At 49.1% G+C, this 26,548-nt stretch overlaps 8 protein-coding genes across 8 annotated transcripts; 3 read left to right on the top strand and 5 right to left on the bottom strand.

The window, feature by feature from the left end:
- Nucleotides 1-227: 227 nt before the first annotated feature.
- TrAtP1_005529 (uncharacterized protein) lies at nucleotides 228-482 on the bottom strand (the record flags this gene model as incomplete). Its single annotated transcript, XM_066112751.1, has 1 exon — nucleotides 228-482. The coding sequence occupies one exon, from the start codon at nucleotides 480-482 to the stop codon at nucleotides 228-230; it is 255 nt and encodes an 84-aa protein (XP_065968836.1).
- Nucleotides 483-889: 407 nt separating this feature from the next.
- Nucleotides 890-2,532, top strand: TrAtP1_005528 (uncharacterized protein; the record flags this gene model as incomplete). The annotated part of the gene is made up of 4 exons (XM_014089256.2): nucleotides 890-1,122; nucleotides 1,216-1,433; nucleotides 1,527-1,751; nucleotides 1,814-2,532. 4 exons carry the CDS (start codon nucleotides 890-892, stop codon nucleotides 2,530-2,532), a joined length of 1,395 nt encoding a protein of 464 aa, XP_013944731.1.
- Nucleotides 2,533-2,828: 296 nt separating this feature from the next.
- Nucleotides 2,829-5,183, bottom strand: TrAtP1_005527 (uncharacterized protein; the record flags this gene model as incomplete). Its single annotated transcript, XM_014088939.1, has 3 exons — nucleotides 2,829-4,968; nucleotides 5,039-5,074; nucleotides 5,137-5,183. 3 exons carry the CDS (start codon nucleotides 5,181-5,183, stop codon nucleotides 2,829-2,831), a joined length of 2,223 nt encoding a protein of 740 aa, XP_013944414.1.
- A 485-nt stretch (nucleotides 5,184-5,668) lies between these two features.
- Nucleotides 5,669-13,295, bottom strand: TrAtP1_005526 (uncharacterized protein; the record flags this gene model as incomplete). The annotated part of the gene is made up of 2 exons (XM_066112750.1): nucleotides 5,669-6,960; nucleotides 7,022-13,295. The coding sequence occupies 2 exons, from the start codon at nucleotides 13,293-13,295 to the stop codon at nucleotides 5,669-5,671; spliced, it is 7,566 nt and encodes a 2,521-aa protein (XP_065968835.1).
- A 488-nt stretch (nucleotides 13,296-13,783) lies between these two features.
- Nucleotides 13,784-15,515, bottom strand: TrAtP1_005525 (uncharacterized protein; the record flags this gene model as incomplete). The annotated part of the gene is made up of 4 exons (XM_066112749.1): nucleotides 13,784-13,823; nucleotides 14,192-14,801; nucleotides 14,864-15,192; nucleotides 15,403-15,515. 4 exons carry the CDS (start codon nucleotides 15,513-15,515, stop codon nucleotides 13,784-13,786), a joined length of 1,092 nt encoding a protein of 363 aa, XP_065968834.1.
- Nucleotides 15,516-15,825: 310 nt separating this feature from the next.
- On the bottom strand, nucleotides 15,826-18,383 carry TrAtP1_005524 (uncharacterized protein). Its single transcript, XM_066112748.1, has 2 exons — nucleotides 16,610-18,383; nucleotides 15,826-16,545 (listed from the first exon to the last, which is right to left on the bottom strand). The coding sequence occupies exons 1-2, from the start codon at nucleotides 18,129-18,131 to the stop codon at nucleotides 15,935-15,937; spliced, it is 2,133 nt and encodes a 710-aa protein (XP_065968833.1). The 5' UTR covers nucleotides 18,132-18,383; the 3' UTR covers nucleotides 15,826-15,934.
- Nucleotides 18,384-19,811: 1,428 nt separating this feature from the next.
- TrAtP1_005523 (uncharacterized protein) lies at nucleotides 19,812-21,557 on the top strand. Its single transcript, XM_014089259.2, has 3 exons — nucleotides 19,812-20,100; nucleotides 20,269-20,688; nucleotides 20,757-21,557. Exons 1-3 carry the CDS (start codon nucleotides 19,973-19,975, stop codon nucleotides 21,139-21,141), a joined length of 933 nt encoding a protein of 310 aa, XP_013944734.1. The 5' UTR covers nucleotides 19,812-19,972; the 3' UTR covers nucleotides 21,142-21,557.
- Nucleotides 21,558-22,656: 1,099 nt separating this feature from the next.
- Nucleotides 22,657-24,843, top strand: TrAtP1_005522 (uncharacterized protein; the record flags this gene model as incomplete). Its single annotated transcript, XM_066112747.1, has 2 exons — nucleotides 22,657-22,985; nucleotides 23,143-24,843. The coding sequence occupies 2 exons, from the start codon at nucleotides 22,657-22,659 to the stop codon at nucleotides 24,428-24,430; spliced, it is 1,617 nt and encodes a 538-aa protein (XP_065968832.1). The 3' UTR covers nucleotides 24,431-24,843.
- Nucleotides 24,844-26,548: the final 1,705 nt, after the last annotated feature.

Genomic DNA, 26,548 nt, shown 5'->3' with positions numbered 1-26,548 from the left:
ACTGTGACGATATTCAGCCATATCCGGGGAAGTCCTGGGGCCCATGTCCGTCGGCCAACAATCGCCGTCATCATTGCGACTCGCCATCGGCCCATCTCGTGCTCCTCGTGCTCTGCGCCCACTCCAGCGCGTAATTACCAGGCTTTCGGGGCAGCTTTGGTTCGAGATCCAGCATCCCCAGGCTCGCTTCAGGCCAATGGCCAGCCGTCCTGGTCTCCCCGCCTCCTTCAACCCCAGCAATCCCAGACACCTCCACCTCCGAGACCCGTCTTTTCTCCAGAGTTGCTAAAGACGGGTGGACGGCTGTTGTGCGCGTACAGATCGCTACCGTCCCTACGCATGCTAGCACTGAGCTCGGGGGGAGACTCGACCGTTCTTGTCGCGGAGAAATTCTCGCCAACAGCCGAACCGACGCCACAGAGGAGGCGGACAGTCTCTCCTTTGTCCCATCGTATGCGAAGAACATGGCAGCCACATAACATGTCGGGGTTTAAGACGCCACACTTAAAAAAAGACGCCAAAGAACCCACAGCTATGAGGCATCTGGCAGCTCGTTGGAGGAGCCATTTTGCCGTCGGGAGATTTTAGGGCGGCGAGGCTAGTACCAACCCGGACTTTGAGGCCGGATGATCATGTCCCCATTTTGCCAGGGAACGCAGCGTTGCAATGCGATGTACATGCACTATCTATCCCAGAATGCTCTTTACGAGTCAAAGGAAACCCTGGCTGGCGATGTGAGGGGCTGGGTCAACCGAATTGAGTCAAAAGGGTCGCATTCCCAGCGCGAGAGCAAAGCTTTGATCGAGAGTGTCCCAGCATCAATTTCGTCTTTTGCTCTCTTTACCGCCTCTCTCACTTGGTCGGATCCTCCAGATTGGAGCCAATCACCATGGGCGTCTCAACATTCTTCAAGCCCCGGTCGCTCAAGGCCAACGACAAGAGCCGCACAAGGGCTGCGGAGCTCACTCTCAGAGAATCAATCTTTCCCATCGCGCTTGTCACCATTCTGTTTTTCCTCTGGGGATTCAGTTATGGCCTGCTCGATACGCTGAACAAGCATTTCCAGAACACGCTCCATATCGACCAAGCGCGTTCGTCTGGTCTCCAGGCCGCTTACTTTGGGTCAGTTGCTCTTCCTCATCGCGCAAACATATGTCTTCTATTGCACCACGCTTTATCGTATTTAAAAACTTGGCTAACATTGAGTCTCTTCAGCGCGTATCCATTGGCTTCGCTCGGCCATGCCGCCTGGATTCTTCGTCACTATGGTTTCAGGGCCGTCTTCATCTGGGGCCTCTTCCTTTACGCTGTAGGCGCTGCTATCGCCATCCCTTGCATCAAGGCAAAGTCGTTTGGAGGCTTTTGCGCCGCGATTTTCATCATCGGCAATGGCCTTGGCTCCCTCGAAACTGCCGCCAATCCCTTCATCACAGGTACGTACCGTACCGCCATGATGGTCAAATCAATTATGCTTAAAAACCTGTCCTTCTCAATCTTCGCCCCCTGCTAACTCAACATGACCCTAGTTTGCGGCCCACCAAAGTATTCTGAGATCCGAATCAACATCTCCCAAGCCTTCAACGGAATCGGTACCGTCATTGCCCCCGTCCTTGGCTCGTACGTCTTCTTCAATTTCAGCGATGAGAAGGCTCTCCAAAACGTACAATGGGTTTACCTGGCCATTGTCGTCTTTGTCCTTCTCCTGGCAACCTTGTTCTTCTTGGCCAATATTCCCGAGATCACAAATGCTGGTACGTATCTTGCTGTAATGGACGCTCTCGACACAGCCAGCTAATGACAAATTTGCTTCCAGATATGGAATTCCAAGCCCAAGAAGCTCACGGCAGCTCAGACGACAAACCACTCTGGAAGCAATACAGACTCTTCCACGCTGCCCTTGCTCAGTTTTGCTACACTGGTGCTCAAGTTGCAATTGCCAGTGGTTTCATCAACTATGCTGTAGCGACCCGACCAGGCACTTCCAGCAGTCTCGGCTCCAAGCTGTTCGCCGGTGCTCAGGCTGCCTTCGCCATTGGCCGATTCTCCGGAAGTGGCATCATGCGCTTCGTGAAGCCACGATGGGTTTTCCTCTTCTTTATCAGCCTGTGCATCGTCTTCATCTGCCCGGCCACTACCCAAAAAGGAGACACCGGTATTGCCATGCTCTACGTTGTTCTCTTTTTCGAATCCGTATGCTTCCCTACCATTGTCGCTCTTGGAATGAAGGGTCTCGGCAGACACACCAAGCGTGGTAGTGGCTTCATTGTCGGCGGTGTTGTCGGTGGCGCCTGTGTCCCGCCCTTGACCTTTGTAGCAGCAGAGAGACAGGGCAATGGCATCAGCATGGTCGTTCCTCTCGCCTTCTTCGTCGTGGCTTGGTCATACGCCTTTTGCGTCAACTTTGTGCCTGCATATCGTGATGTTGTCGATGCCTTTAGCGAGACTGAGGTTGGCATTCAGGGCCACACGCACGATGAGGAGATTGCAGAGAAGATTGATCATGAGAAGCCTATGGTCACCAACGTTCAGTAGAGGGATGTTGGGTATGTATTGATGTAGATGTTTTTTTGTCTTTTTGTCTTTCAGTAATTGGGTTGGTGGGTTTCATTGGATACCAGCATTGCTGCATGTTTTCTCTTCATATTATGCATATAATGATTCTATGGCAAATATACAACATTGAATACGCATTTTGTGCATGTCCGTATTAAACTGTGTCCACCTGATTTTCCTTCTTCTTTTGTCTGCGTAAGACTCTGCTTAACACCACGCTTCGTTGTATACCTATAGATGACAAACTAAACAGACGATTTCCCCCCCTATTACACCTATGTACCGTTCCTCCTCCTTCCTCCTCTCGTACTCCTCTCCACATGGCCCCTCAACACCTTCTTCGTCTCCACCAAACTCCTCTTCTGCTTACTCTTCGCCTTACCCAGCGTCATCAAGAAGTTCTTCTTGCGCTGCTTCTCCTTATTACTCGTGCTCTTCCCCGCGGCCTCCTTCTTCGACTTGCGAATGGCCGTCGTGCTCTTGTGCTCCTCGCGATCGGGCTTGCCCTCCTTGGCGAGCGCTACCTTTTCCTCCTTGGTCAGCTTGCGGAGGCGGATGGGCGCCTCGATGTTCTCGGCGGTGAGGCCGTCGTCGGCGTGGCCGTCCTGGTTGTTCTGGTTCTTGTTCTGCTGTTTTCGGAACTTGCTGCCCATGGCTTTCTGGACGGAGGAGGCGGCGCGGAGTTCTTGGAGCTTGGCGAGGTCGGCGGGGGTGAGGATTGTGGTGGTGGCGAGTTTGGTCATGCGCTCGAGCTCGGCGGCGGCGTCTTGTGCGTTTTCTTTGTCTTGTTCGTCATTTTCGCCGTCTGCTTTTCGCTTCTTGGGGGCGGGTTCGTCTTCGTCTGAGGAGTGCTCGACGTTGATCCATTCCCCAGAGTCGCTGCTGTCTTCTGAGCCAACTTCCCACTCGTCCGAGTTGAATCCGTCTGCATCTGGATCCTTGTCGTCATCAGCGGCATCATTGCCCTTTTCAGCGAGCTTCCGCTCTCGCTGTTCCTCCTTCCATTTAGCAAGGAGATCCAGGCCTTCGATGCCGCCGACTTCTTCCTCTCCGAATTTGCGCTGCTTCATTGTGCCGTGGCTGATGCCCATGGTGGCGTCCTTTCCGCGGTCTCTCCTCTTGAGCATCTCTGCGCCGACTTCTCGGTACAGTGACAGGAGACCCTTGGCAGCCATCATGACACCCTTGTCTTTGCTCTTGCGGTACTGAACCAAATCCTGCAGCAGCGTTTCCGTCATGGCAAGAGATTGTCTGGAGCAGACTTCACGAATAGCATTCAGACCAACCGCGGCAACTTCTGAGGCCGACGCTTCTGAGACGAACTCGTTGGCAATCTTTTGGATCAGGGGCTCCAGAGCATCAGGGGGCACCAAGTTGTGCACACCTTGTGCTAGAGATGCCAGGATGGAAGTGACGGACTGTTGCTTGGGCGTAAGGTATTTGATGAACCACGAGTAGAGCGGCACAATAGTAAGCTTGTGTAGACCAACCAATCTGGTGACTAGTTGCAAGATGAGCAGCTTTGTATCCAGTGAGAGCTTGATCTTGGTGCCCTGCAGGTGCTTTGTGAATAACTGTTCGGCAAACTCCTGAGGATCGTGCAGCAGGTGCAGAGCGGAAAAGTTGAGCGGGTGAGGCTTTGTCTTCTTCTTTTCTTGCCTCTTGACCTTGTCGACTGCCTTTTTGTATGCCTGATTCTGCTTTTTTGATTTTTTATTGATGGTGATTTGATGTCTCACTTTGGCCAAGTCAATCTCCTCGTCGCTGCTTTCGTCCTCGAGCTCCTCACGCTCCTTGTCGCCACCCAGGAAAAATCGTACAGCCCCGACAATGACTTTCTCATTATCGGCCAAGCATGCCTCTTTCATGATGTCGACTGGTTTCGCGTCCGTCCAGATTTGTCGCTTCCACAGCTCGCGTGTCAACTTGATGGCCCAAATGGCCCTTGGCGAAGAGCGATCGGCTGTGACGAGGTTGTAAAGCACCGCCTGAATCGTCCGGTTCAGCGGATGGTTTGTCGACTTTGAGTTTGCATTCCGCAAGTCGTTGAGGATTTTCTGGAAGAGCATCGCGCGCATCGACTTGCTTCGCGAGGACACGAGGATCGGGAACAGCGTCGTCAGCAGAGCAGCCGAGTCGATGACTTCTTTTCGTCGCAGCAGCACCAGACTCCCGACGACCTTTTCTCTCAGCTCAGGGTGAAGCGTCTCATGGTTTTCAGAGACAATGGTCTTTAGATCGTCCGGGAATGTGCGAGTCTCTTCGGGATAGCAGTCGGCAACGTGCGCAATGAGGTCGATCATGTTGTGGAAAGACTCGACCGAGTCGGCGGCGACCGTCGTCGGTGACATGAAGAAGATTTCGCGCTGGGCTTCATATTGGCCCCATTGCTTCATGAAATCATCCTTGTAAGATCTAGACAAAGGAAAAAACGTATAAGCAATAGTCTGTAGTAAAGATGAGCAGACGGTGACGAAGAGCTTACTTTGGGTCTCGCCGGATTTTGTACTGAAGACTCGCGCTGGGAACAAATTGTTAGCATATTGAGGGACTATAGGCGCATGTAAATGCAATTGAACGTACAAATCGGCATCGATCTTCTCGAGCGCGGCGACTTTTCGTTTCACCATTTTTGCGACTGGTTGCAGCGCAAAAGGTGCAGTTTCTGGTGTATGGAATTTGGGTTTCGCCTTTGGCGGGATCGATATGTCGAAGAATTTTTGGTTATCAGCGTAAAAAAAACTGATAAGATAAGGAAGGATAAGCTACTGGCTGGGCGCTAAGTCTGGTGGCGCAGGGGCATCTGGGCAGGTACTTGTACTTGGGTACATGTACTAAAGCCGGCTACAGCAAAACACCAACAGACTAAACGAGAGATAAAACTTTCCAGTCAAATGTCTTACATGTTGTTGAGAAAAAAAAATCCAATGTCGGATGTATAGACATGGCAGGATATTCATTAATTGTTTTTTTCATTGTTAATATCCAGTCAGATACAGTAACGCTATAAATTGTCCAAATACTATATAAGTCAATGACTGTTTAAAGCAGAGAAAGCAGATAAAGCAGATAAAGTAGACAAAACTCAACACAACACAACATGGCGAAACCCAATTCAAATCTCAAAATCTTCCTCAAAATCTTCCTCCGTCAGCAAAACCCCATCCAATATCTTCCCTATATGCGTCTTCTCAACAGTCTCGCAGTTCCGCCGAATCTTTGTAACCAACACCTTGATAAACTGCACAGGACTCTTCGTAAACTCCGACTTGTTCACAAGAAGTCCACTGTTCACTCCAGCCGGAATGAAGCCATCAGGTCCGAGAACAACGGAGTCATCAGCAGGGCTCCAGGCAAGGCCCAACTTGGTGCACACTTCGACATATTCCTTAAAGGACGACAAATAGAGCTGGCCTGCAAAGATGTTCAGTTCAGCCATCATATTAGGCGGAATAACTGGCTTCTTCCGTCTTTGAGGCACTGTATACAACGTTAAATGGTCCAGCGGCCGGAATCCAAGATTACTCCTCGGCGCATATAAATGCAAAGTGACGGACATGGATGCTTCGATATCCGGCATAAGCTCGTGCGCTTCCCACGGACTTATTATGACAAGACGACTAACTGTAGTCGACCAACCCAATCTACTTGTCAAGATCCATTGCACCGGCCGCTGGAAGAGGTCCATGCCGTCATCAGGCATGTTCTCCGGCTTGACCGTCTTCGAAAAGTCCTCAGTCACCCATATGCCACTAGGAAACTCGCGTAGGTCAAAGTACTGAACCGCCGAAGTTCTTTTTAGAGCCTGGAAAGCAGGCTTAAACGCGCCGGATCCTACCGGGATTTCTCCAAGCCTGATAAAAGAGCGGAGATCTGGGTGGCATGTGTGTTTGTGGGCAAGGGCATGGGAAGGCTGCTCGACCTGCCGTTCCTGTTCAGTCTCGGGCGAAAGCTCCCTCTCTTGTTCCTCTTGAAGTGATGAACTTCGAAATTCTATCAAACCGAATTCTTCGCAGCGCCGTTGGAACTGTAACTTCACGGCGGGTGTAGCTCGTTCAAGTAGTTGAGCTGATTCAGAGCCAGTTCTTGGTCGATAGCGGGAGTCGAGATTTTGAGCTTCAGGTTCAAGAAATTCCTCGGCCCATTGTTCTTTGTATAATTTGTCTTCTCTCTCGTTCCAGAGAGCCTCTTGTTCGTAGTGCCGGACGCCCTGCGTTAGCCATAAAGGGACCATCCGTCGAAGGTCACGCCAAGTCTCAGATATTGCCCAGCATAAAACATCAGAGACTGAGATTTCTTCGGTAGAAGAGTTGGGGTCTCGTTGTGCTTGGATCTTTTGTTCAATATCTCTTGGAATGCAAAACACGACAGATTGTCCTCGTCCAAGTTTTCTCATCCGCATACATGCTATTACACAAGTAAGCAACGAATACACTCATAGTTTTGAGTAAAAGTCTGTACTCCTTACCTTGTACAAGCTTGTCTTTAGTCAAATTCGCGCCGAGCGTTACTGCTGCCTGATAATTTGCAGGCAGTTTAAGATCAGTGCCTCTCGTGTGGGCCTCATCAAGGAAGACGAGGCATTGATCTAATTGAGTAGCAAATGGCGATATCTGTAGAGGTTCAACCTTGTTCGATCTGTCCAGCACCATCAACTCATCTGCTTCATTAAAGAAGACGACAGCGTGGACACTATCATTGTGATAACGCTTGAGCCATGTTTCGGCAAATTGAAGGTTATCAAGGTCAATAATCTGTGCGCCCACGTCGAGAATGACTCTAGTATCTGAGTCCATCTGCGACGCCATCTCAAGGAGTGACTCGCTCTCCAAATTGACTCCTTTCATCTGTTTTGGCATCAACATGATGCCATTTTCAGAACGAAGAAGGTGTTTCAACACCAACGCATTAGTATGGCTCTGCTCTGGTAGATCCAATTGCTTAATATCCATCGGCAATATGTACCTGGAATCATTGGTGCCGCTAAATCCAGTTGTGGGATTGTTCTTTCTCTTGCCAAGATCCCACCCCGAGGCGGAAAGCTTGTGCGGAAACTCTCTCGACTCCTTTGCAAACACCATGCGCGAAAGGAAATAATCAATGCTTCCCTTGGAGTAGCGGAGGTGAGGGAAAACATCATTAATGCACTGCGTGCGATCTCGAATGTTGATACCCGTCAGATGTCTAAAGCAAAGCGGCAATCCTGGCGCAGCTTCTACCCAAGCCCGATATTCGAGATCAGGATTGTCCGATCTAATGAGAAGTTCTAATGCTTCAAAAAGCTCTTCATCTTGAAGGCCTTTATAATAATAGCTCAGGCAGGTAAGCACAATGACAACATCTGGGTGGCTAAATTCCGACCGAGGCGTGGGATTGTCCTTTGCCCTAAATGGCACGGCCAACCTGGTTTTCGTCTCACGATTAGGATGCGTGCCGTAGTCGACCCTCCAGCGCTTCTGTCCAAAGGCAAAAGAGAGTATGCCACCCGACAACAGACCCCGAAGTAAAAGAATGTTGCTGGCAGTCGTCTCACCCCAGAATGAGCTTCGTTCAACAGCATCAATCTCATTCGTTGTGAGATCAATATTGCTGATGTAGCGGTTAACCGCGTCTCGTATATGTGTACGTTGTCGTGCGATTGGAAACCCAGACATGCCTGTGTTGCAGATGAATTCAGCAAGATGGGTCAGAACAGTCAACTCAGCGTCAGGACGCAGAATTCGGATTCTGGGAAATCTCTCAGGATATCGGTCATCGACATCAAGCGACTCTGGAAAAGAAGCCTTCAGCTGCAAACAGATTCGAGCAAATCTGGAGAGTACATTCTGAATAACCACCCAGCGGTCAGGCGTATGTTCAATTGGCTTCTGTTTCCCCATGGTATAAATAAGTTCAAACTTGACGCTGAAATTCTCATCGCTCTCATCAACTATATCCCTAGAAGATTCGTTGAAAAGACGCTGAGTTTCCAACAGTTGGTGACCGATTTCAACATGTCCATTGATCGCGCATTCAAGTACCATCAATTGAAAGGAGAGGAGATGCTCTGGCTGGATCAATAAGATGCCGCCTTCTTCCATGCATCGGTGCGCCAATCTATGCACAACCTTGGCCTTTACTACGTCCATATTCACTGCCCGTGAAAATGGCATTCGGAATATTGGGCGGTCCAACAGGCCGGAGAGCTTCGACATTAACATCTGGTGCATCTGCTTGGCCTGTGGTTTAGCAACGATGACACGTACAATTTGTGACCCGTTACTGAGTGCAGTAGCTGCAATTGGCACAATGACGGAAGACTTTCCTTCTCCCATGTTGAGCTGCATTACAGCGTTCCCATTGTCCTGGGGCGAGATCATCTGTTCAGCGATTTGATGCTGCACATGCCGGATGATAATTCCGCTCTCACACTCCAAAAGTAGCCATTCCGGGTATTGAAGTGGATCCCATTCTCTATTGCAGGTATTCTCAAGTTCTTGGAAGAGATCAATTTCGTTATCCTGTAAGCTTACTAGGCGTTGGGCCTGTTGGAGGCTGGTTATTGCAATCGCGTACGTAACAATAGCCTTCTTCCATGCATTGGGGAGAGAGGGCCACCGGTGCCTCCCGAGCTGCTGTAAGAAGAAAATTGGACATGACCTCGGATAGAATCCAGCTGCTGAAATAGTTGATTGTATTGTTTTAATGCTATCAGCTGGGCCTAGCTGAAAGCAAGCGGAGTCCGGCAGAACAGCCTTTGATAATCCCTCGTAACATTCTTGAACGAACGATTTGCATTGCTGTAGATAGAGCTCAAAGGCCATACTACGCATGGAAATGTCGTTCTTTTCAAGCTGCATCATGCTCAGGCCTCGAAGATCAAGTAGACTTTTCCGCAGCTCAGAAAGATATCGACGCTCATAGTCGAACTGGATTTGCAAATCCAAGTGGTCAAGAAGGTCGGCTAGCTTATTATTCGTATCCTCCTCGGTATCCGTTGTTCGTTGTAACGCTTTCAGGTTGAGAAGCGGCACGTTGCTGATAATGGGTGCCGTGTTACGAAACACCTCTTCAATGGGTATATATCCATGAGGACGAGTAGCTGGAACTTGGTAAAAAGGGTACAATATTCGAGGAATAGGTACCGTTCCCAGTTTTATAGTATTAAATGTGCTTATAAAACTCTCAAGATATGCTCTAAATCGTAAGTTTGCAAGCCAGATTCGCCACTTTTCTTGAGCGAGAGCCATTGCATTTGGAACATTTATGTAACATTCGAACCAATGCGCATGCTTTTGAGGCTTGACCAGTTCAGAATTTGGCCACTGTGCAACAAGTTCTTGGACAAAGAGAGTAACCGCCTTCTCCTTTTCAATGTTGAACAAGCCCTTTCGTCGCTTCCGTATCTTCTTCGCAGATTCCTTCTTGCGTGGGGGCAGTTGCATCTCGGGACAGGTAGGGCCGAAGTCTCTGGTCGCATTTTGCACAAGGCTTTTGAGTGATTGTATATTAACTTGATAACCTTGAGGTAACTTGAATGCCGACCCCGCGGGTAAAGGTACGGCTGCTAACTGAGTCGATAGCGGAAGCATCATCATAGCCTGGAGAACGCTCGTCTGGCATTGAGAGGAGTAGGACAATGTCGCAAGCCAGATCGTCGTCTGGAATTTGTTAATCCAGGAGGGATTTGTTTGGAAAGCAAAGTGCAATCGGCACCAGTAGGCAGGGAGGATCGTCTCTGGGTCGCCGAGCCATTCCGCGCCATACTGAATCTCTCGCGCGTTAGGTATACTCTGGGGAGCTTGAATTTCCTTGGGTCCAGAAAGAAAGGAGTAAAAAATGTCCAAACATTTTTTCCCGGCCCGTTGCGCAATGGTTTCGATATTATTATGAACGCGAAATGTTGTTTCGAATGCATTAGCGGTCCCCGTCGACGATTGGCCTCGATCTCTAGGTGCATACTTGATATCACGACTCGTTTTGAAGTCTTCAGCGCCAAATCCAGACACTTGGTAGCGTGAGTTTCGAAAAATCTCTCGGTCGATAAGCTCTATTTCGTTAGGGGCAAATTCACCTCTTATAATAGCTTCATCAGGCGGATATAAGAAGGCCATATCTGAAATTCTATTGAGGATACTGCCCACGACAATCTTATAGAATCGCGAATCTTGGGCCATGGAGCACAATACGGGCGACCATTGCACCTTTTGCATATGCTTGAGATATTTTGGATAATATTCCCGCCGAGGAGAGAGATTGGCGATAACTTGCAGCAACTGCATATTATCAGGGGTCAAATAGTCGATTGACCGTATTGAAGCAGACTTCAGAATTGAGAGGCTCTCCTCAGTCCCGGTCCTACCCAAAAAAGGATCTGGAACGCAATAAGAGGTGAGTGCGTGTATGTAAGCGAGGTATAGCTTGCTTTGAGCCGTGGCATTGCCGACCAAATGGCGAAGTTGGTTGTCAATCAAGTATCTCTGGACGCGACTTGCGGTGCCATAAGCCACGTCCACAAACATGTGGCCCTCTGGATTTGCTTTGAAGTCGATGTTTCCTTCGGGGATGATCAACATCCTGCTTTCCGAATTGCGAGTGTCTTTCATCACAAGCTTACTGTTCAATCCAATCAGCGTGCCAATATATTGATTAGAATCGATTTGCATCCCTCGAAATTGCCGAGATGTGATGGCTGATTCTCCCTTGCTCAGCGTAAACTCAAGCTGCAGCCGTGGCACTTTGATCTCAAGATTGCCTGTTTTCGCATCAAGTAGCATGTGTAAATGCAACATGGTGTCGAGCGGTGACAAGATGGATGCTATATCAAGGGCAGAACAGCTGCTAGGTGAAAGTAGTGATATATTTCCAGCCCGCGTGAGCTTCCAATACGGTTCATGCTGGCTCAGGATCCAACCTTTGGTAGATGGCTTCCATGGGTCGCCTATCGGACGGAATTCGATACTCCCCGTGGCTTGATTGTACCAATGGGTATAATCATCGATGAAAGAGTTTGGTAGCCAACCGGTCAATAATTGGGAAGGGACGAGATCTAATACCGGATCTTGGCCATCCAGACGTACTTTCAGATATTCATCGTCCATACTGAAATGTGCAACATAGCCTTCGACGTCTTTGGAACTGCAAAATTTCATTCCATGTGAAGAACTGGGCATGACTTCCAGTATAAAAGCCCCAAATAACTTTCGGTAATCTTTATGAATCTCGTAGCTTCGAGGTAGGCGAGATAATGGGCTCCCGTCTACTAACAATTCCCCTGTTAGAAGATTGACACATATCTTTAGTTGAGCAGATACAGTCTCGAGCCAGCTGCAAGTGGAATTGGCTAGGCTCCATTCGCTCATCCGACTGAAATCTGGCCAGCATCGCTTTATAGCTGTATCGAGACAAGAATTTCCGCGGTGGAGGATCTCATCCAACAGCATGGGCCGAGAACGATGCATCGTAAAAGCCCATCTATCATACATGATCCCCCCAAGCCCATCCTGAGACTTCTCCATTAATGAAGTATTGTTATAAATATTGATGGAAATCTCAATCAAAATGGCCGCCTGGCGAGGATCAAATAGTATATGAGTTAAGAGCGTATCGCTCACGTTAAAAGTGTCTGCACATACGAGAGACACTCGAAACGCGATCCGCAAAAATTGAGTCCGCTCATCTTCATTGAGCGAGTCATACGCTTTTGAGCGTAGCCTCGCCAACCATTGGTAAGATATCTCTCTACACTCCTTCAAGAGGTGAAAGATACTCAGTCTCAAGGAAGGCAAAGTAGTCATCGATAGCAGGCGAGCTGCAAGAAAAATCAAAATCCACATGGCAGTGTGGGATTCCCAGTTCTCCTTTATCCGAGAAACGCATCCGTGAAGCTGGTTAAGCATCGCGTGACCAAATTCTGGATCCCTTAGTCGCACATGTGCACATCTCTCAATTGTATTCTGTTCGTTTGGTCCTGCTTGAAGACCGAGCTGTAGGAGAAATACTGCAGTCTCAACTTTATTGAAGTCCACATCAGGCATCGCGAGTTGGGTGAGAATACTCATCCACTGTATACGATATCCAAATGGTAGCGTAGCCAAAGCTTTATATTCGCCAAGAGACATACTATCAGGGCAAAAGGCTTGACTCGCAATAACTGTATTTGGAGCCTCGCCGGTTGGCTTGTTGTGGGTTCGAACGAGAAAAGGCTTCAGTTGGTTCAAATTACAGCCCAGCTTGAAAGTACAGAGATCAGACAACCAAGTGGAGGCGGTAAATTTCTCATGAAAGGTTCTCCTGTTTTCATCGAAATAACGCAATCGAAGTCCGTTATTTACACATACATCTGATTCGGTGCTGTGGCTAATCTTAATATTTCGCCGGTGAGTGACCACATGGGGCTTCGATTCAGATGAAAGATGAATGCGCCACCTAGGATGAGAGAAGAAAGAATCCTTGAGGGCAGCATATGATCTTAATGAATAGTCTGACTGTAGTTTTGCGCCTGAAGAGCGCGTGTTTCGAAGAACATCATCAATGACATAAAGGGTGGCATCTCGCCATGCGCCGATGGTGTGAGGGAGGGCCAATTCAAAGACTGTCGCCTGGGCTTCTAGGGGGAGAGCTTGAAAGGGGCCACTCATAAACATCAATCGACATTCCAGCTGCCTGTTTACGGCACGCGCAACGGCTGCAGTTGGGAGCGTGCTCGGTATAATATACTCCATCCTTTTCCCTCTCGACATTTTGACAAATTTCTTGCTCATATCGCTGCATAAGTCTTTCGTATTGCAAGCGACACCGTTGGTATTCGTTCAACTTGACTTGTTTGGCAAGATGAGCTCGCGCCTCAATGAGTTTGAGATGACTCTGATGGGGTGTCGATTGCGAAAAGTACTCAACCGGGAAAGACTCTCTTTGACCGTAAGAGGTGAAAATTGACGGTCTCTTTTTTGATCGCGCATAATCTTGCCGCTTAGTCAGGTATGTCTGAACTAGATGAAGCCTTTCCATATCTTCTCTGGACCCAAGGAGTAGAGATTGAAACACTTCGATAGGAATCTCATGTTGATAGTCTTTTAGTAGTGCACACTCGTGAATTGCGGCTTTATCGGCAGCAACCCAGAGCTCCAGCATAACAAGAATCATCCTAGATGCCCCTTCCGGCCGGCTCGAGTACCAGTCCCTACCCATCTCATGATACCCTCGCATCAAACGGTATAGGTCTATGCAAGCTGACTTGTCTCCAACGTGTTTATTGATCCAGTTGCCGAGATGTGCGGCGACCCACGATTCTACCATGGCAAGATGATAAGGAGTATCGTTTTCATAGTACTCGTCCGGGGTGCTGGGAAGATTCTCCGGTATAAAGACTATAATACCCGATTTCGGACAGAATGATGATACTTTGCTTGCATTCTGGCGTCTAGAGATGGACGAGATAAAATCTGTCAGTCCCGGAATATTTATCCTCGTATCGCCAGCCATGTTAAGAGATTGTAGTCTTGTTAGATCAAGTTGCGACTCGGTTTCATTGCGAATTCGGTGCCATCGAATATTCACAAATTTCGTCGCAGTAGACACGGCTTCATGTACATCTGCCAACCACCTCCCATGTGCAGAGTGCCGCAATTTCAGAAGGCGCCGGGAAATCTTGGCTGACATTGTCATGAGGATTTCGCTATCCATCTTCTTATCGGTCGCAGCGGTAAGGACACGAGACAAGAAGAAAACGATGAAGGATTTGTAGAGCTCTCCAGAGCCGACAGCAGTACGATCCAGAGTGAGCTGAAGAGAAACTCGAATGAGAAGCCATACGGCAGATCGCCTCCACGGAAGCTTACTTTGCTTCCACAACACTTCCTCCCGAGTATGTTTTGTGATTCCACTGACGTGGGCCTCGCTGCCCATGCCCCGTAGGTAGCCATACAACAGCTCTGTAACTATCTTTGGGTCGACTGTATCTCGCTCCTCATTGTGTAATTGCTTGGCTTTTTTGGTCTTTGGGATCGCTTCGCCGACCGCTTGGTAGCTCATCTTCACGAGCGTCTTGATCAAGACATCTTGGAAACCATCATCCGCATAGATGTGGATAGGGATACCGACCGCGATGGCGGGAAATTGACGGATCAGGCGTCCTGCGGTCGAGTAGACAGACCCATTGGTTGGACAGAGTTCGAACATTTCGAATATGACAAGATCATTGTCCAAGCGAAGCATGACGCCCGCATTCTGAGCTGTAATATGGAAAGACGCAAAAGATTCTGAGAAGTCTGTTGAAAGAATAAAGTCAGCGGCATGCAAAGCATAAGCATATAGCGCTGCAAGAACATACTATGAGGTCCTATCTGTTTCAGCACGGCTCTCACTCCATCTTCCTGTAGATATCCGTCCAAACTTGAGGAGGTATGAATGTTTTTCATCAAAGCCGCCGCACTCTTGATAGCTTCATGGTAGCTCAGATCAACCTCTGGTAGAAACTCGATCAAGCAGTCTCTGACCAGCTCAATGAGGCATAATTCGGTTGTGGGAGATGCATCGTCCCCGTTTGGCAGCTGAGGGGGTAAGAATACATGATGAAATACATATTCCAGCTCTTTTGAGCTCAGGCTGGAGCCGTCGATGATGAGCTTAACCATTTTGCATCGAGATGTCAGAAAAGAGCTGCAAAGAAAAGTTGTCAAATTGTAAAGCCAAAAGGAAGCACCGAGTCAAAAAAAAAAAAAAAAAAAAAAAAAAAAAAAAGAGAAAGCCTCGCGTCAATATCTAGTACCTACCTAGGTACGTATAACGAGGAGCCCCTCACTAGGCGCCCGCTGCCTTATGTGCGTCACTCGGCGCCTAAAACATCATCAGATTCTGCGGGAGGCCTACCAACTGAGCTCCAATAGGCTCGACGAGAGGCGTAGGAGGAGTGCTGTTCGGTTTGTTGGCCAGTTACCGCGGCCGGTGTGCTGTGGCTGTGCGGACGCAGTTGTAAATATCATGAGTTTTCCTATTTGGAGAGACAAGATTCCGTGTATATCGCTGAGGGACCTATGCACGAGCAATTTTGAGAACAATCGTTGATTAAATACAACGAAAATGGTTTTATATCAAACGTTATTTAGATTTGTAGATCCAAATCCGATTGCGCCAATTACGATGATATATGCGTTGGCGGTATTTTATACGCATCTGGTACTACAACACCTTATTTACAGGTACCACCCACCTGAGGCGCAAATATGTAGAGACACACCTTGACTGATGGTAACACAAACATGTCACTTTGAGAAACTAAAAAAGGCCGTTCTGACGGAATCTGTGGCTAGCCATAATGAATAAGTATCTTAGCACCCAACGTAGCTATTTGCCTGCCTCTCTCTATTTTATTGCGCTATCAAGTACAAAACATCCATCGAACCTAGCAGTCTGGCACGCTGACAGGAATATGAAGCGGCACGCTTGTAGCCAAACCACTCAAGCTCGTCTCTTTAAACTCGTTCCTCATGCCCTGCGCAGTAACGCGCATGGCCCGAATGGCATCATCAAGGCTGACCTTTTGCGTGCCAGTCTCGCCGCTCAGAGCCAGGTTGGCGCTCGAAATGGCCTTGATGGCACCCAAAGCATTACGCTCGATGCATGGCGCTTGCACCAAGCCACCGATGGGGTCGCACGTCAAGCCCAGATTATGCTCGATGCCAATCTCGGCAGCCTGCTCAATAGTTTGAGGACTGGCGCCCATGCATGCTGCGAATGCTCCGGCGGCCATGGAGCAGGCAACGCCTACTTCGGCCATACAACCACCCTCGGCAGCTGAGATGGTGGCACCACGCTTGTACAGCATACCGATCGCAGCAGCTGTCAAGAGGAAAGACAAAATGTCTCGCTCAGGGTCGTCGCTGACGAATTCGACGGTATACTTGAGCACTGCGGGGATGATACCAGCTGCGCCGTTTGTCGGGGCTGTAACGATGCGTCCGCCGGCTGCATTGGTCTCATTGACAGCCATGGCATACACCGTAAGATAGTCCACTAAGGAGGCCCAAGTTAGTTTTTGCTATTGATTCAAGTTAATCATGATGTCAAATTTGCTTACTAGCAGGGAATGTTGTGCGTCGTCGAGGTGATGGCAGTACTGGGTGAGAAAAGGAGCCGTGGGTGCGTAGAGCTGCCGCTCGCCTGATAGCCATGTCCTTGCGGCCAGATGAAGAAGATGACGAGGCCGGCGCCGTAGTTAAGGATCCAGGTGTTTGTGAACCTGACGGCGGTTCTTTGTTGTCAAGCGGCAACTGGGCCTGAGCGGGCTCTGCGGCATTGCTCGCTGAGGTAGTGTACGACGGATATAGACCTCTTGTGAGTCGTCTATATAACGAAGGTGCTCGCCTGTGCAGCTTGAGACTGCCCGGCAGTGTTGAATCCGGAGGTGCTTGGACTCCTTCCAAGATGCTGTTGTCCATTACCTCCCAGATTCGGAACAGCTTGTCCCGGATTTCATCGTCTGTGTAACCGTGGCTTTTCTCATTCTCATACACGATTTGCGCGATGGTCAGGTTGTGCTTATCACACAGGGCCAACAAGCTCTTCGCGTCTCTAAACGGGTATCGAGGCTGATGACCATGCGCGTCGCCAGATGAAGAAGCATCATCGGTGGAGGATTTCGCTAGGGGAGGAGCATCTCCGCCATCAGCACCAGATGTAATCAGGCCAGCAGCGTCTCCAACCGGCTTGATCTCCTGCCCGGTGCGTCGATCTCCTGCTGCATCTTCTCGCCGAATCTCCTTGTAATACATATTCTCCGCAAGATCAGATGGATGCGCGCCCTGGGCTTCCGTTGATAGCCCCAAGCCGGCATCTGTCGCAGATGAAGAATCCGAATCTGCTTTGTTGATTGACATGGCGCCGTTGACAACAAATCCGCCGCCCACGCTGAATAAGTCGTTGGTTGCCAACATGTATCCCTCTTTGTCAAACACCATGAGGCGCATGCCGTTGCTGTGCAGCGGCAGCTTCTTACCCCACTCCCACTTGAAGTCCCGGTCAAAGTCAAACGTGATTTCCTTGCCCTTGCCATCTGGAAGTTGGTGGCCCAGGAAGAGCTTCTTGTCCTTTTTGATCTGCTCAAAGCGTTCAGGCACGTAGGCCGTATCGACAGTCTCAATGTCGGCGCTTTCAAGGCCAAGCAGAAGCGCAGATGGCGTCATGTGGCCCTCGCCTGTGAGTGCAAGACTGCCATAGAGGGCCACGCGTATTCTGTCGACTTTGGGGAGCAAGCCGGCCGCCAGAAGGTCTGCGACGAAGATATTGCCTGCTCTCATTGGCCCAACCGTATGAGACGATGAAGGGCCAATGCCAATGGAGAAGAGATCAAAGGTTGAGATGACGGCATGTTCGTGATCAGACTCGCTGTAGGTTCCCTGGTCATCGTCGAAGTTGTTCCGCACTGAACCCGTGCTGCTGAAGCCTCGATACTTTGATGCAAATGGTGTCAAGGAATGTTTAGACGTGTAGTTGGCAGCCACACCGAGTTGCCGTGTAGACACGCCTGATGAAGCCCATGATGCCCGTAAGGCAGCATTTCCCGACTGCCTAAGCTGCCTTGTCGCTGCACGGCGGTACATTGTGAAGACGGCGCCGATGTAGGAACATGAAAGGGATGGATCAAGGCGTCGATGGGCGCACCATAAATCCAATTGATTTCACTCCCAGCTCATTGGCCAGCCGCGTGGTTGATGGAAAGCATGATCGACCCAACGCCGGTGCTGATAAGGAGCAAAGTCTTAGCAAACCGTTTGATAATCGCTTTGGGCCGGGGCTTTCCGACAAAGGCCGCGATATCTCATCTTGGGAGCGTTGAAGGATATTTGGCTTCTTGATTTTATTAAACTATCTCAATTACGGCTACTTAGCAGACCTTGACTGGGTCATTATTCATATATCTTGAGCCCAACCTCAAGCAGAACAAGAATACATACAAAAATGTCTCCCAATTGGCAGAGCATTGATTGGTTGCGACTCACCGATTGAGGCCACGTGACTGCGTCATACGTGCAGCAGCCAATGAGGCGCGTTGGATTAAAGACTCGGGTCGGTTGATAGTACAAACGAAGAGATCTAAAAACAGCGCGGCGTCATATGCAGGGTAGCCGGGAACTTGTGCGGCAGACGACGTGCTAAAATGGAGATGAATCATAAACAAGCGAGCAAAAAAGTAATAATTTAAAAAAAAAATATGTAAAAGAAAAAAAAACGAGCTAATCTTGTGCCCAATTATTACTTGCGGTAGGATAGAAAAGAATGTTGTCTGTAATTGAAAAAGGAATGACCAGCATCTTTCAGACCTAGTGGCATAGTGCTGTTCACCACTTGATATGGGGAAATACAAATGCCACTTGCTTCTCCACAAGTCTGAAAAAAAAAGATCCGGGGAATTATAACCTCTCTCTCAGCAAATATGTAACTAAGCCATGGAAATAAATGCAACGTCATTTGCGAGAATGCCCGAACGTCAGATAGAGCTCTAGGCATGGAGCAACGGAAGCAGTAATATTGCCCTGTCTCCGCCATTGTGCATGTAGACAAGATGAAATATATTGTAAAATTTCATACTGTAAATGGCAACACGGACTCCAAAAAGGCGAAATAAAGTACAGGAAAAATGATGCATTTGAACTACATGTTTTGGCTTTCAGAAAATGGCCAACTGGCAAAACCCGGTGTGGCCGAACTGGGCGCTTTCACTTGGTCTGCATCGCACTTCACTACTAAATGCATCGAAATCGGCTATCTGCACATCTATGCTTATGCCCTCATGCTGCGGTTAGCGGGGCCGATCAAAGCCCCCACGTTGGCAAGGCTAGGAAGATGAATGGCTCCGAGAGCCTCGGGAGACCCCGACACCAGCCACAGGAGACATCTATCAACTGTAGATGCGCCATTGCGCGACGAGAGGAATCTGCTAGAAAGGTGGCTGGTTGAGGACTCCCATCAGAGGCTGTAGACACTACAAGATGCCGGATGGGTGAGATGAGTACAGAATCAGCGGCGCACAGGACAGGCCGATCAGAAATTGTTGATAAGAAAAACTGAAAACTCTCCTCAGCCTCATCGCGACGCCTATCTCGGTATCTCGGAAAGGCCGATTTCGACACCGCCCTGGGACCTGTGGCTGAAGCAGCCACTTCATCATGGCTTGTGCCCGCCCTTTGATCCGTCCAATCGAATTACCCGAGTGTTCCCGAACCCACCCTGGCATCAATTTTTTTTTCTTGCCCCTAGACTAGCGCCCGGCAACAAGGGAACAACAGCGAAAAAAAGACCTCAGTCAAAAGCCGCTTGCTTCTCACCACTCTCCCCAGACAAAACCTCAAACCTCTCCACGTCGGATCTGTCGACCCTCCCTAGACTTTCTCTTTTTCTCCCCACTCAGTGTTTGTTCGCTGCTTCGATTCCTTCCGTCACAATGGCTGCTGCTCAAGTTCAGGTCTCCGAGCCCAAGAAGCTCGAGGGATTCTCTCTCTACTCTCGTTTCGCCCTCGCTGGTGCCGTCTGCTGCTCCGTCACCCACGGTGGTCTGACTCCCGTCGATGTGTATGTTTGACACGTTCCGAGTTGTTATTTATGGATGGCGGATGGTGGAAGCACGGATTCGCCCTGGCCCTTGGCTGGCTGGCGGTGATGGCTTCGTTACCGCCATTCTCTTACATGTGAAGACGAACCGTTCATGGCTGACTGACACGTTTTCTTTCTGCAACACAGCGTCAAGACCCGTATCCAGCTCGACCCCGCTACCTACAACCGTGGTCTCATCGGTGGTTTCCGCCAGGTTATTCAGAATGAGGGTGCTGGCGCTCTCCTGACTGGTGCTGGCCCTACCTTTGCCGGTTACTTCCTGCAGGGTGCTTTCAAGTTCGGCGGTTACGAGTTCTTCAAGGCCCAGTTCATCAACCAGCTCGGCCTTGAGACTGCCTCCAACAACCGCACTGCCATCTACCTGGCCTCCTCTGCCGCCGCCGAGTTCTTCGCCGACATTGCCCTCTGCCCTCTTGAGGCTACCCGTATCCGTCTCGTCTCCGAGCCCACCTATGCCAACGGTCTCGTCGGTGGTTTCTCCAAGATGCTGAAGAACGAGGGTATCGGTGCTTTCTACGCCGGTTTCGGACCCATCCTGTTCAAGCAGTAAGTCTTTTTTTCCCCAGCCATATTAATGTCTTAATGTCAGAGAACTGTGCTTACACCATCTCCAGGATCCCTTACACCATGGCCAAGTTCGTCGTTTTCGAGAAGGTCTCTGAGGCCGTCTTCCGTGCCTTCCCCAAGGAGGAAATGTCCGGCGGCATGCAGACCACTGCCAACCTGGGCTCTGGTCTCATTGCTGGTTTCGCCGCTGCCATCGTTTCCCAGCCTGCCGACACCATGCTTTCCAAGATCAACAAGACCAAGGGCCTTCCCGGTGAGGGAACCACCTCCCGTCTGATCAAGATCGGCAAGGAGCTCGGCCTCCGTGGCTCTTACACCGGTATTGGTGCCCGTCTGTTCATGGTCGGAACCCTGACCGCTGGTCAGTTCGCCATCTACGGTGACCTGAAGAAGGCTCTCGGCGCCGTTGGCGGTGTTGAGATTGCCAAATAAATTTAATATTTTATGATTTGATGACAAAAAATGGGGTTTTGGAAGGGCGAGTGAAAATGGACCGAGATTTCGAAGAGGGGGCAGCTATATACGGTATTGCCCAGAAGAGCTGGGCTTTCCTTGGGTTGCTGGGAGTTTTTCCTGTTACATATAGAAAGGGAACAGTTTCCATTTCGGCCGAGACCTTTGAGAGATTTGGTTTCTTGTTCGATTGTTTAATCGGGTTGATGAAGAGGGCCTTAGACACAAGGCGCCGGTATACATCTCTTGATTGCCTGGAGTAGAGTATAGAATCGGCAGACCACCGGCATCCCCGCTAAGGGTTGTATAATAGTCAATCTTCTTGCGTTATCTGATAGACTGGAGTTTTCTGGTTACATTGCCGCTTTTCATTGAGCAATTTTTGTTTTGTTGGCACATATCTGTTGGTGACATGTATCATGTGCAGTTTTAGACTCTTACACCCAAATTTGCCGGTAGGCTATTGTCAGCCCGGCGATCTTGAACATATGCGAACGTCATTGTATACACCATGTCGGATTTTGCTACTTTCGATTTTGGATCCGCTGCTTGGATTTTTACTGCTTCGTCTCTCAACCTGCGTCATACTGCGGTTCCATAGCTAGAAGATCCCATGTGGTTTCTTGGAATAGATATAAATGTAACTCAGAGCAAGCAATCAGCTCCTAGTATCAATATGTCATCAATGCCACTATGCCGATGCACGACATTATGATCCACCATTAGACTATTCCATCTATAGACGTACTAACTCAGCAACCAATCTGGATTAACCCCGTTTCTGTCTATATACCCGTCCCGTATTAGTCTATTGACTCAATGAAAGAGAAACTCAGATGTGGCGAGCCTCTTGAGCATGCATTTCGCGACATTGCTCTCACCGAGCCATAGACCACTACTCGTAAGGTGTATTATCTGTACTCGACATCTTGTAAGAAGTTGTTTCACAGGGGAATCTTGTGGATGCTGTGGCATGATAGCCCGAATTGTTGTCCATCCAGCACCATATGCTGGATTAAAGTCAATTATTTAGAGCTACCTAGATAGATTTCCAATCCAAACTCTCAGCCTGTTGCTCTACTTTTCATTCACACACGACTGCCAACTTGTCATAATATCAGCGTTTCTGATACATTTATAGCCATCTTGTGCAGATTTTGTTCGAGCAATACCCATTGGCCAATTGCTACCTGATTAACAGCGGAGGAGAAGCCCCTACCTATCTTCATCAAATCAGTCCACTGACGTCTTCCGGTCGCCAGCTGGCTGCCGCCTTCGGGCTGTCACAGCACGCAGTGCTCCTTCCACACCTCAAACACTGCAATCAGGTGACAGCCGCGCACAAATTTATTTGCAACACCACAAGCACAGCGCCTTAAACTGCAGAACCTCTTCTTCTTCTGTCCTTCTTTCCTCTGTGAGAAAATCTGTCGACTGTCACTACTCTCTCGCGTGAGATACCACATTTTATTGATCGTTGGTTCCATCGCAGCCATGGAGTCCGATTCTCTCGCCGCGGAGACAGCGGTTGCCAGTGAGGAATTTCAGCATGGCAGCAACAATGAGCCAAGTCATTCTCAAGCCGATTCTGAATGGCTTCAAATTATACTTCATGTTGACGGCAGTCTTTTACCGGGCTTCGACTTCGGTTACATTCGCTCTATGGCAACAAACGACTCTCCTGGACTTCGAGTGGAAATTCTAGCTCGGCCTGGAACTCTTGCCGTGCCTTTGCTTCTCATGAGGCTGCGACTCAAGTGTGGCGAGACATGGAATCCTTTTGCGATTATTGCTGTGCCAGTCAGCAAAAACCAATCTCCGTTGTTGGCCCATGTTCTTGAAGTATCAAATACGACTGCAATGAAGGCCTTTTTTTACCATACCATCTACATATATTAGTTCGACTACTGTTATGGATCCTACACATGGCTTGGATTTTGATCTCATGAGGTTGGGATTACCTGATCCTCAACATGATAGTGCCCCTTCGCGCCCTAGCACTTTCGTCTGCCCCCAAATCGACCAGATAGTTTGGATCTACTCTGAAGCAAAAGCTGGCGAAGTTATCGTGGAGTATCCATCGTCGTTTTGGAGGCAAATCCACCGCCAATCAATGGCCACGCGGACCATCGCTAACCGCATCAAATCCATGCTCTCGCCTGAGAGCCCAGAGAGCCCGATAAGATTCTGGATCACATTCCCTTTCTACCAAGAATGGAGACGGGATTGGCGAATAATCTTTGGCGATGAGCACAAAGAGAGTCCCTATGGCAGAGTCGCGGGGGAGTACCATCAAGCAGACAACACACCAAACCATCCATTTCGATCCCTTCTGACTCCCTTACCTGACTCGGAATGGATTGCAAAAGAGAACGACAAGGAGGAATATGGAACAGACGCTACAGGTCTTCCTACAGCTTACTTAATGGCTGTCAACATGAGAACCGTCCAAAACGCCATGCCCGATATTGGAACCTTGGTTGAGATTGATCTGTCAGTTGCCCAGGGTTATTTCAAGATACCGAAACCGCCTCAAACTCCCTCTCACATCCGAAAGATTGCGGTAGAGGTTCAAGGTGTTATTGGAACGGCCGAAAATAAGGTACAAAATGCTGCAGATAAAATTCGGACTAGGCTGAGTGTTATCCGAGATAAAGAGGGAATCGCACAAGAGGTCGCCCCCTTAATTTCGGAACTTTACGTCGAAACAGCTGCCAAGGGCTTAATGCCGTATATCAATAAACTGTCGAATAAGGCAAAGGCAAAGCTTCCCTCCGGGCCTGAAGATGCTCAGCGATGGGTAGACGCCCTAGAAATAGCCTCTCAACTTCGAGCGCGCGGCGGCGAAAATGACAATACACATGTCAAACGTATTGCCAAATGGGTCAAATCTCAGGGGGTAGTTGTGCGGACATTGAAGCGAAGTAAATTCGGCGAGCCATTTTTGGGCTGTCGTTTGGATCCGCCTTGCGATATTCCAGCCGAGGTCGCACTCTTTCACCTCGAAGTACCCAAGCAGCCAGACTGGCCGCACGGTTTCAAAAGGCCTCCCCTACGAATCGCCATCCCAAAGGTTGTTCCGACTGACGGATCTCCAATGGATGCATATAAGACGAAAGATTTTTTGTTTGCTAAGAAGGCAGAGACGGTCGAGGTGGAGTGTCTCGAAATCCGCGTCGTGGATAATCTTAAGCTCGACCCTATAGAAAGCGATCAGTTGGAGGCCACTAGCCGAAAAATTGCCATTGCAATAACAACAAAAGATTAGGCCGTGATATCCAGCGACCCGACAGATATTCGCTGGAAGAACGTGTGGATTCTATAAACCCAGGATAAGCTCGCATATGCACAGTTCAGTTGTGCTTCTATCGCCACCAAATTTCTCCAAAAAGATGGACCAGGGAAAAGGGAAAACAAGAGAAGAGAAGAAAACAAAAAGAAATCACTCCACTTCAGAGATGCTATCCGTTGAGACTGGTAATTTCGCTCCCTGGTATGGGCACGGCTGTGAGGATGAGATATGAGATCTAGATCACGCATAAGGATGGAACTTGTCTTTCTTTACGATAGTTAGAGCTCGATATAATTGTCGCTGCTTCATTTGAGTTAGAGCGTCCCATGCTAGACGCATGAAAAATGCAGTATACGACCGGTAGCAATGTCATCAAGCAGATATTCAAAGCATTTTGGGTTAAATCAAGTTTGTGTTCTATTTCTCTCCGTCTCTACATCATACTAACCAATATATGGAGCATTCTAGGTCGTTCAATCTCAAAATTATACCGGTAAGGCAAAGAGAGACGACTCGAGGCCGTCCAACCGCACTCCAAGGTATTGTCGTGTATGGTATGGAAAGGGGAATGAACTATCCAGTCTGGCTTTCTAGCAATAGATAGGAGTACTGCGCAATCATCCATATGGAATATCGCTGTCCTTTGAGCATAAAAAAGTGACACAAGATAAACAACGTTGCGTTATACGGGACTTCTTTGTTCGCTCTGGAATCCAATCACTGCAGCATTCCCGTGAGTAACGAGTGCATATAAGAACAAGTTGGGCTAAGGATGAGTGCGATATCTAGCTCAGGCATCAATCAGCGCCTGTGCTCGCCATCACCAAATTGCCCAAGAGGCACGGGGCATCTGGCGGACCACTGGCCTGACCACAGGAATTTGAGGTATCTGAAGTTCCCATTGGCCGAATGGATCATGGAAGTGATTACAATAATCATGTCTCAACTGACGTGTTGGCTGCAAATGATGATAGGCCACGCCCGTTGGCAGAGTTTAGCCCCAACGACAGATTGACCGAGTATCCATCAGCGATAGTGTTCACCGCCGAGCCAACAATTCCAACCCAAAGACAGGGAATGAGGAGAAATGAGCAACTCAGTTCGTCATTGAACAGTAAAGATTCTTGCAGCTAGACTGCTGGTTTAGCTCCTTTCGTCCCTTGTACTCTACATACTGTACGGGCACCATCTTGAAAGAAGGATGATCCTATACGCACATGGCTGAGTTCATTGAAATGACTGATGCTGCCAGTAACCTCATTTGACTGTGGGGACTCAAGACAACAAAGTCGGTGGCTTCATCGCCCCGTTCGCCACCTTTCTACACAAAGGGACGGCCTGGCGGTCGGGCCACTTCCGAGAAAGAGGCATCACCATGATGTTGGGTATGGCAGAAGATGGGGCATAATGACTGGAGAAGGTGGCTGCCCGAGAATGCCGAGCATGTGGGCTACGAGCATCGTTTCACACACGGCGTATTGCTAGAACGAGGCAGTGATCTTGATGGAAATTGGCAAGACAACTCCCAAATAAGCTGGCGTTCACTTGAAGGGTGGATTTTACAATGCATGACGGCAGCGTAAGGGCTGTATAAGCTTAATACGATGGTTTCCGCATGCTGATCCTTTGCAGGCAATATCAGGACTCCTCCTCGTATGAGTTGTGATAGACTTGGCCAGCACACTGCGTATACGAGGCATTGATGCTATATTTACACATTAAGTCTCCGGCTTTCCACACAGCAGCGACCCGCTGGCAGAGGCCGCCGTGCTGGCGGTAGCCTAGGATGCAGCTAAGCTTGTTCTCCTGACGATGAATACGGGATGCGGAATGGCGGGCCTTGGCCAGTGGATCTTGTGTCTTTGTGCTCCGTACCTACAAACTCCGAGGTTCCTGCTTCTGGGAACTACCCTGCATGGATCGAAGGCTGCGGTGGAAGTTGAGGCATCCGGCATTTGCTCACACGTGCGCAACAACAAGCTGCAGTATCTCATCTTATTCGGCTACACAGCAGCAGAGGATGGCAGCTGTAGCGGATATGACTGGATGGCACAGCTGCATGGAGCGTTGGTGGCTGCAGTGCAGTATGGAGCT

The sequence above is a fragment of the Trichoderma atroviride genome, chromosome 3, assembly GCF_020647795.1.
Source record: "Trichoderma atroviride chromosome 3, complete sequence".
Lineage (NCBI taxonomy): Eukaryota > Fungi > Ascomycota > Sordariomycetes > Hypocreales > Hypocreaceae > Trichoderma > Trichoderma atroviride.
Note: the sequence above shows the minus strand (reverse complement) of the source record. Positions and strands in the feature narration are given on the sequence as shown.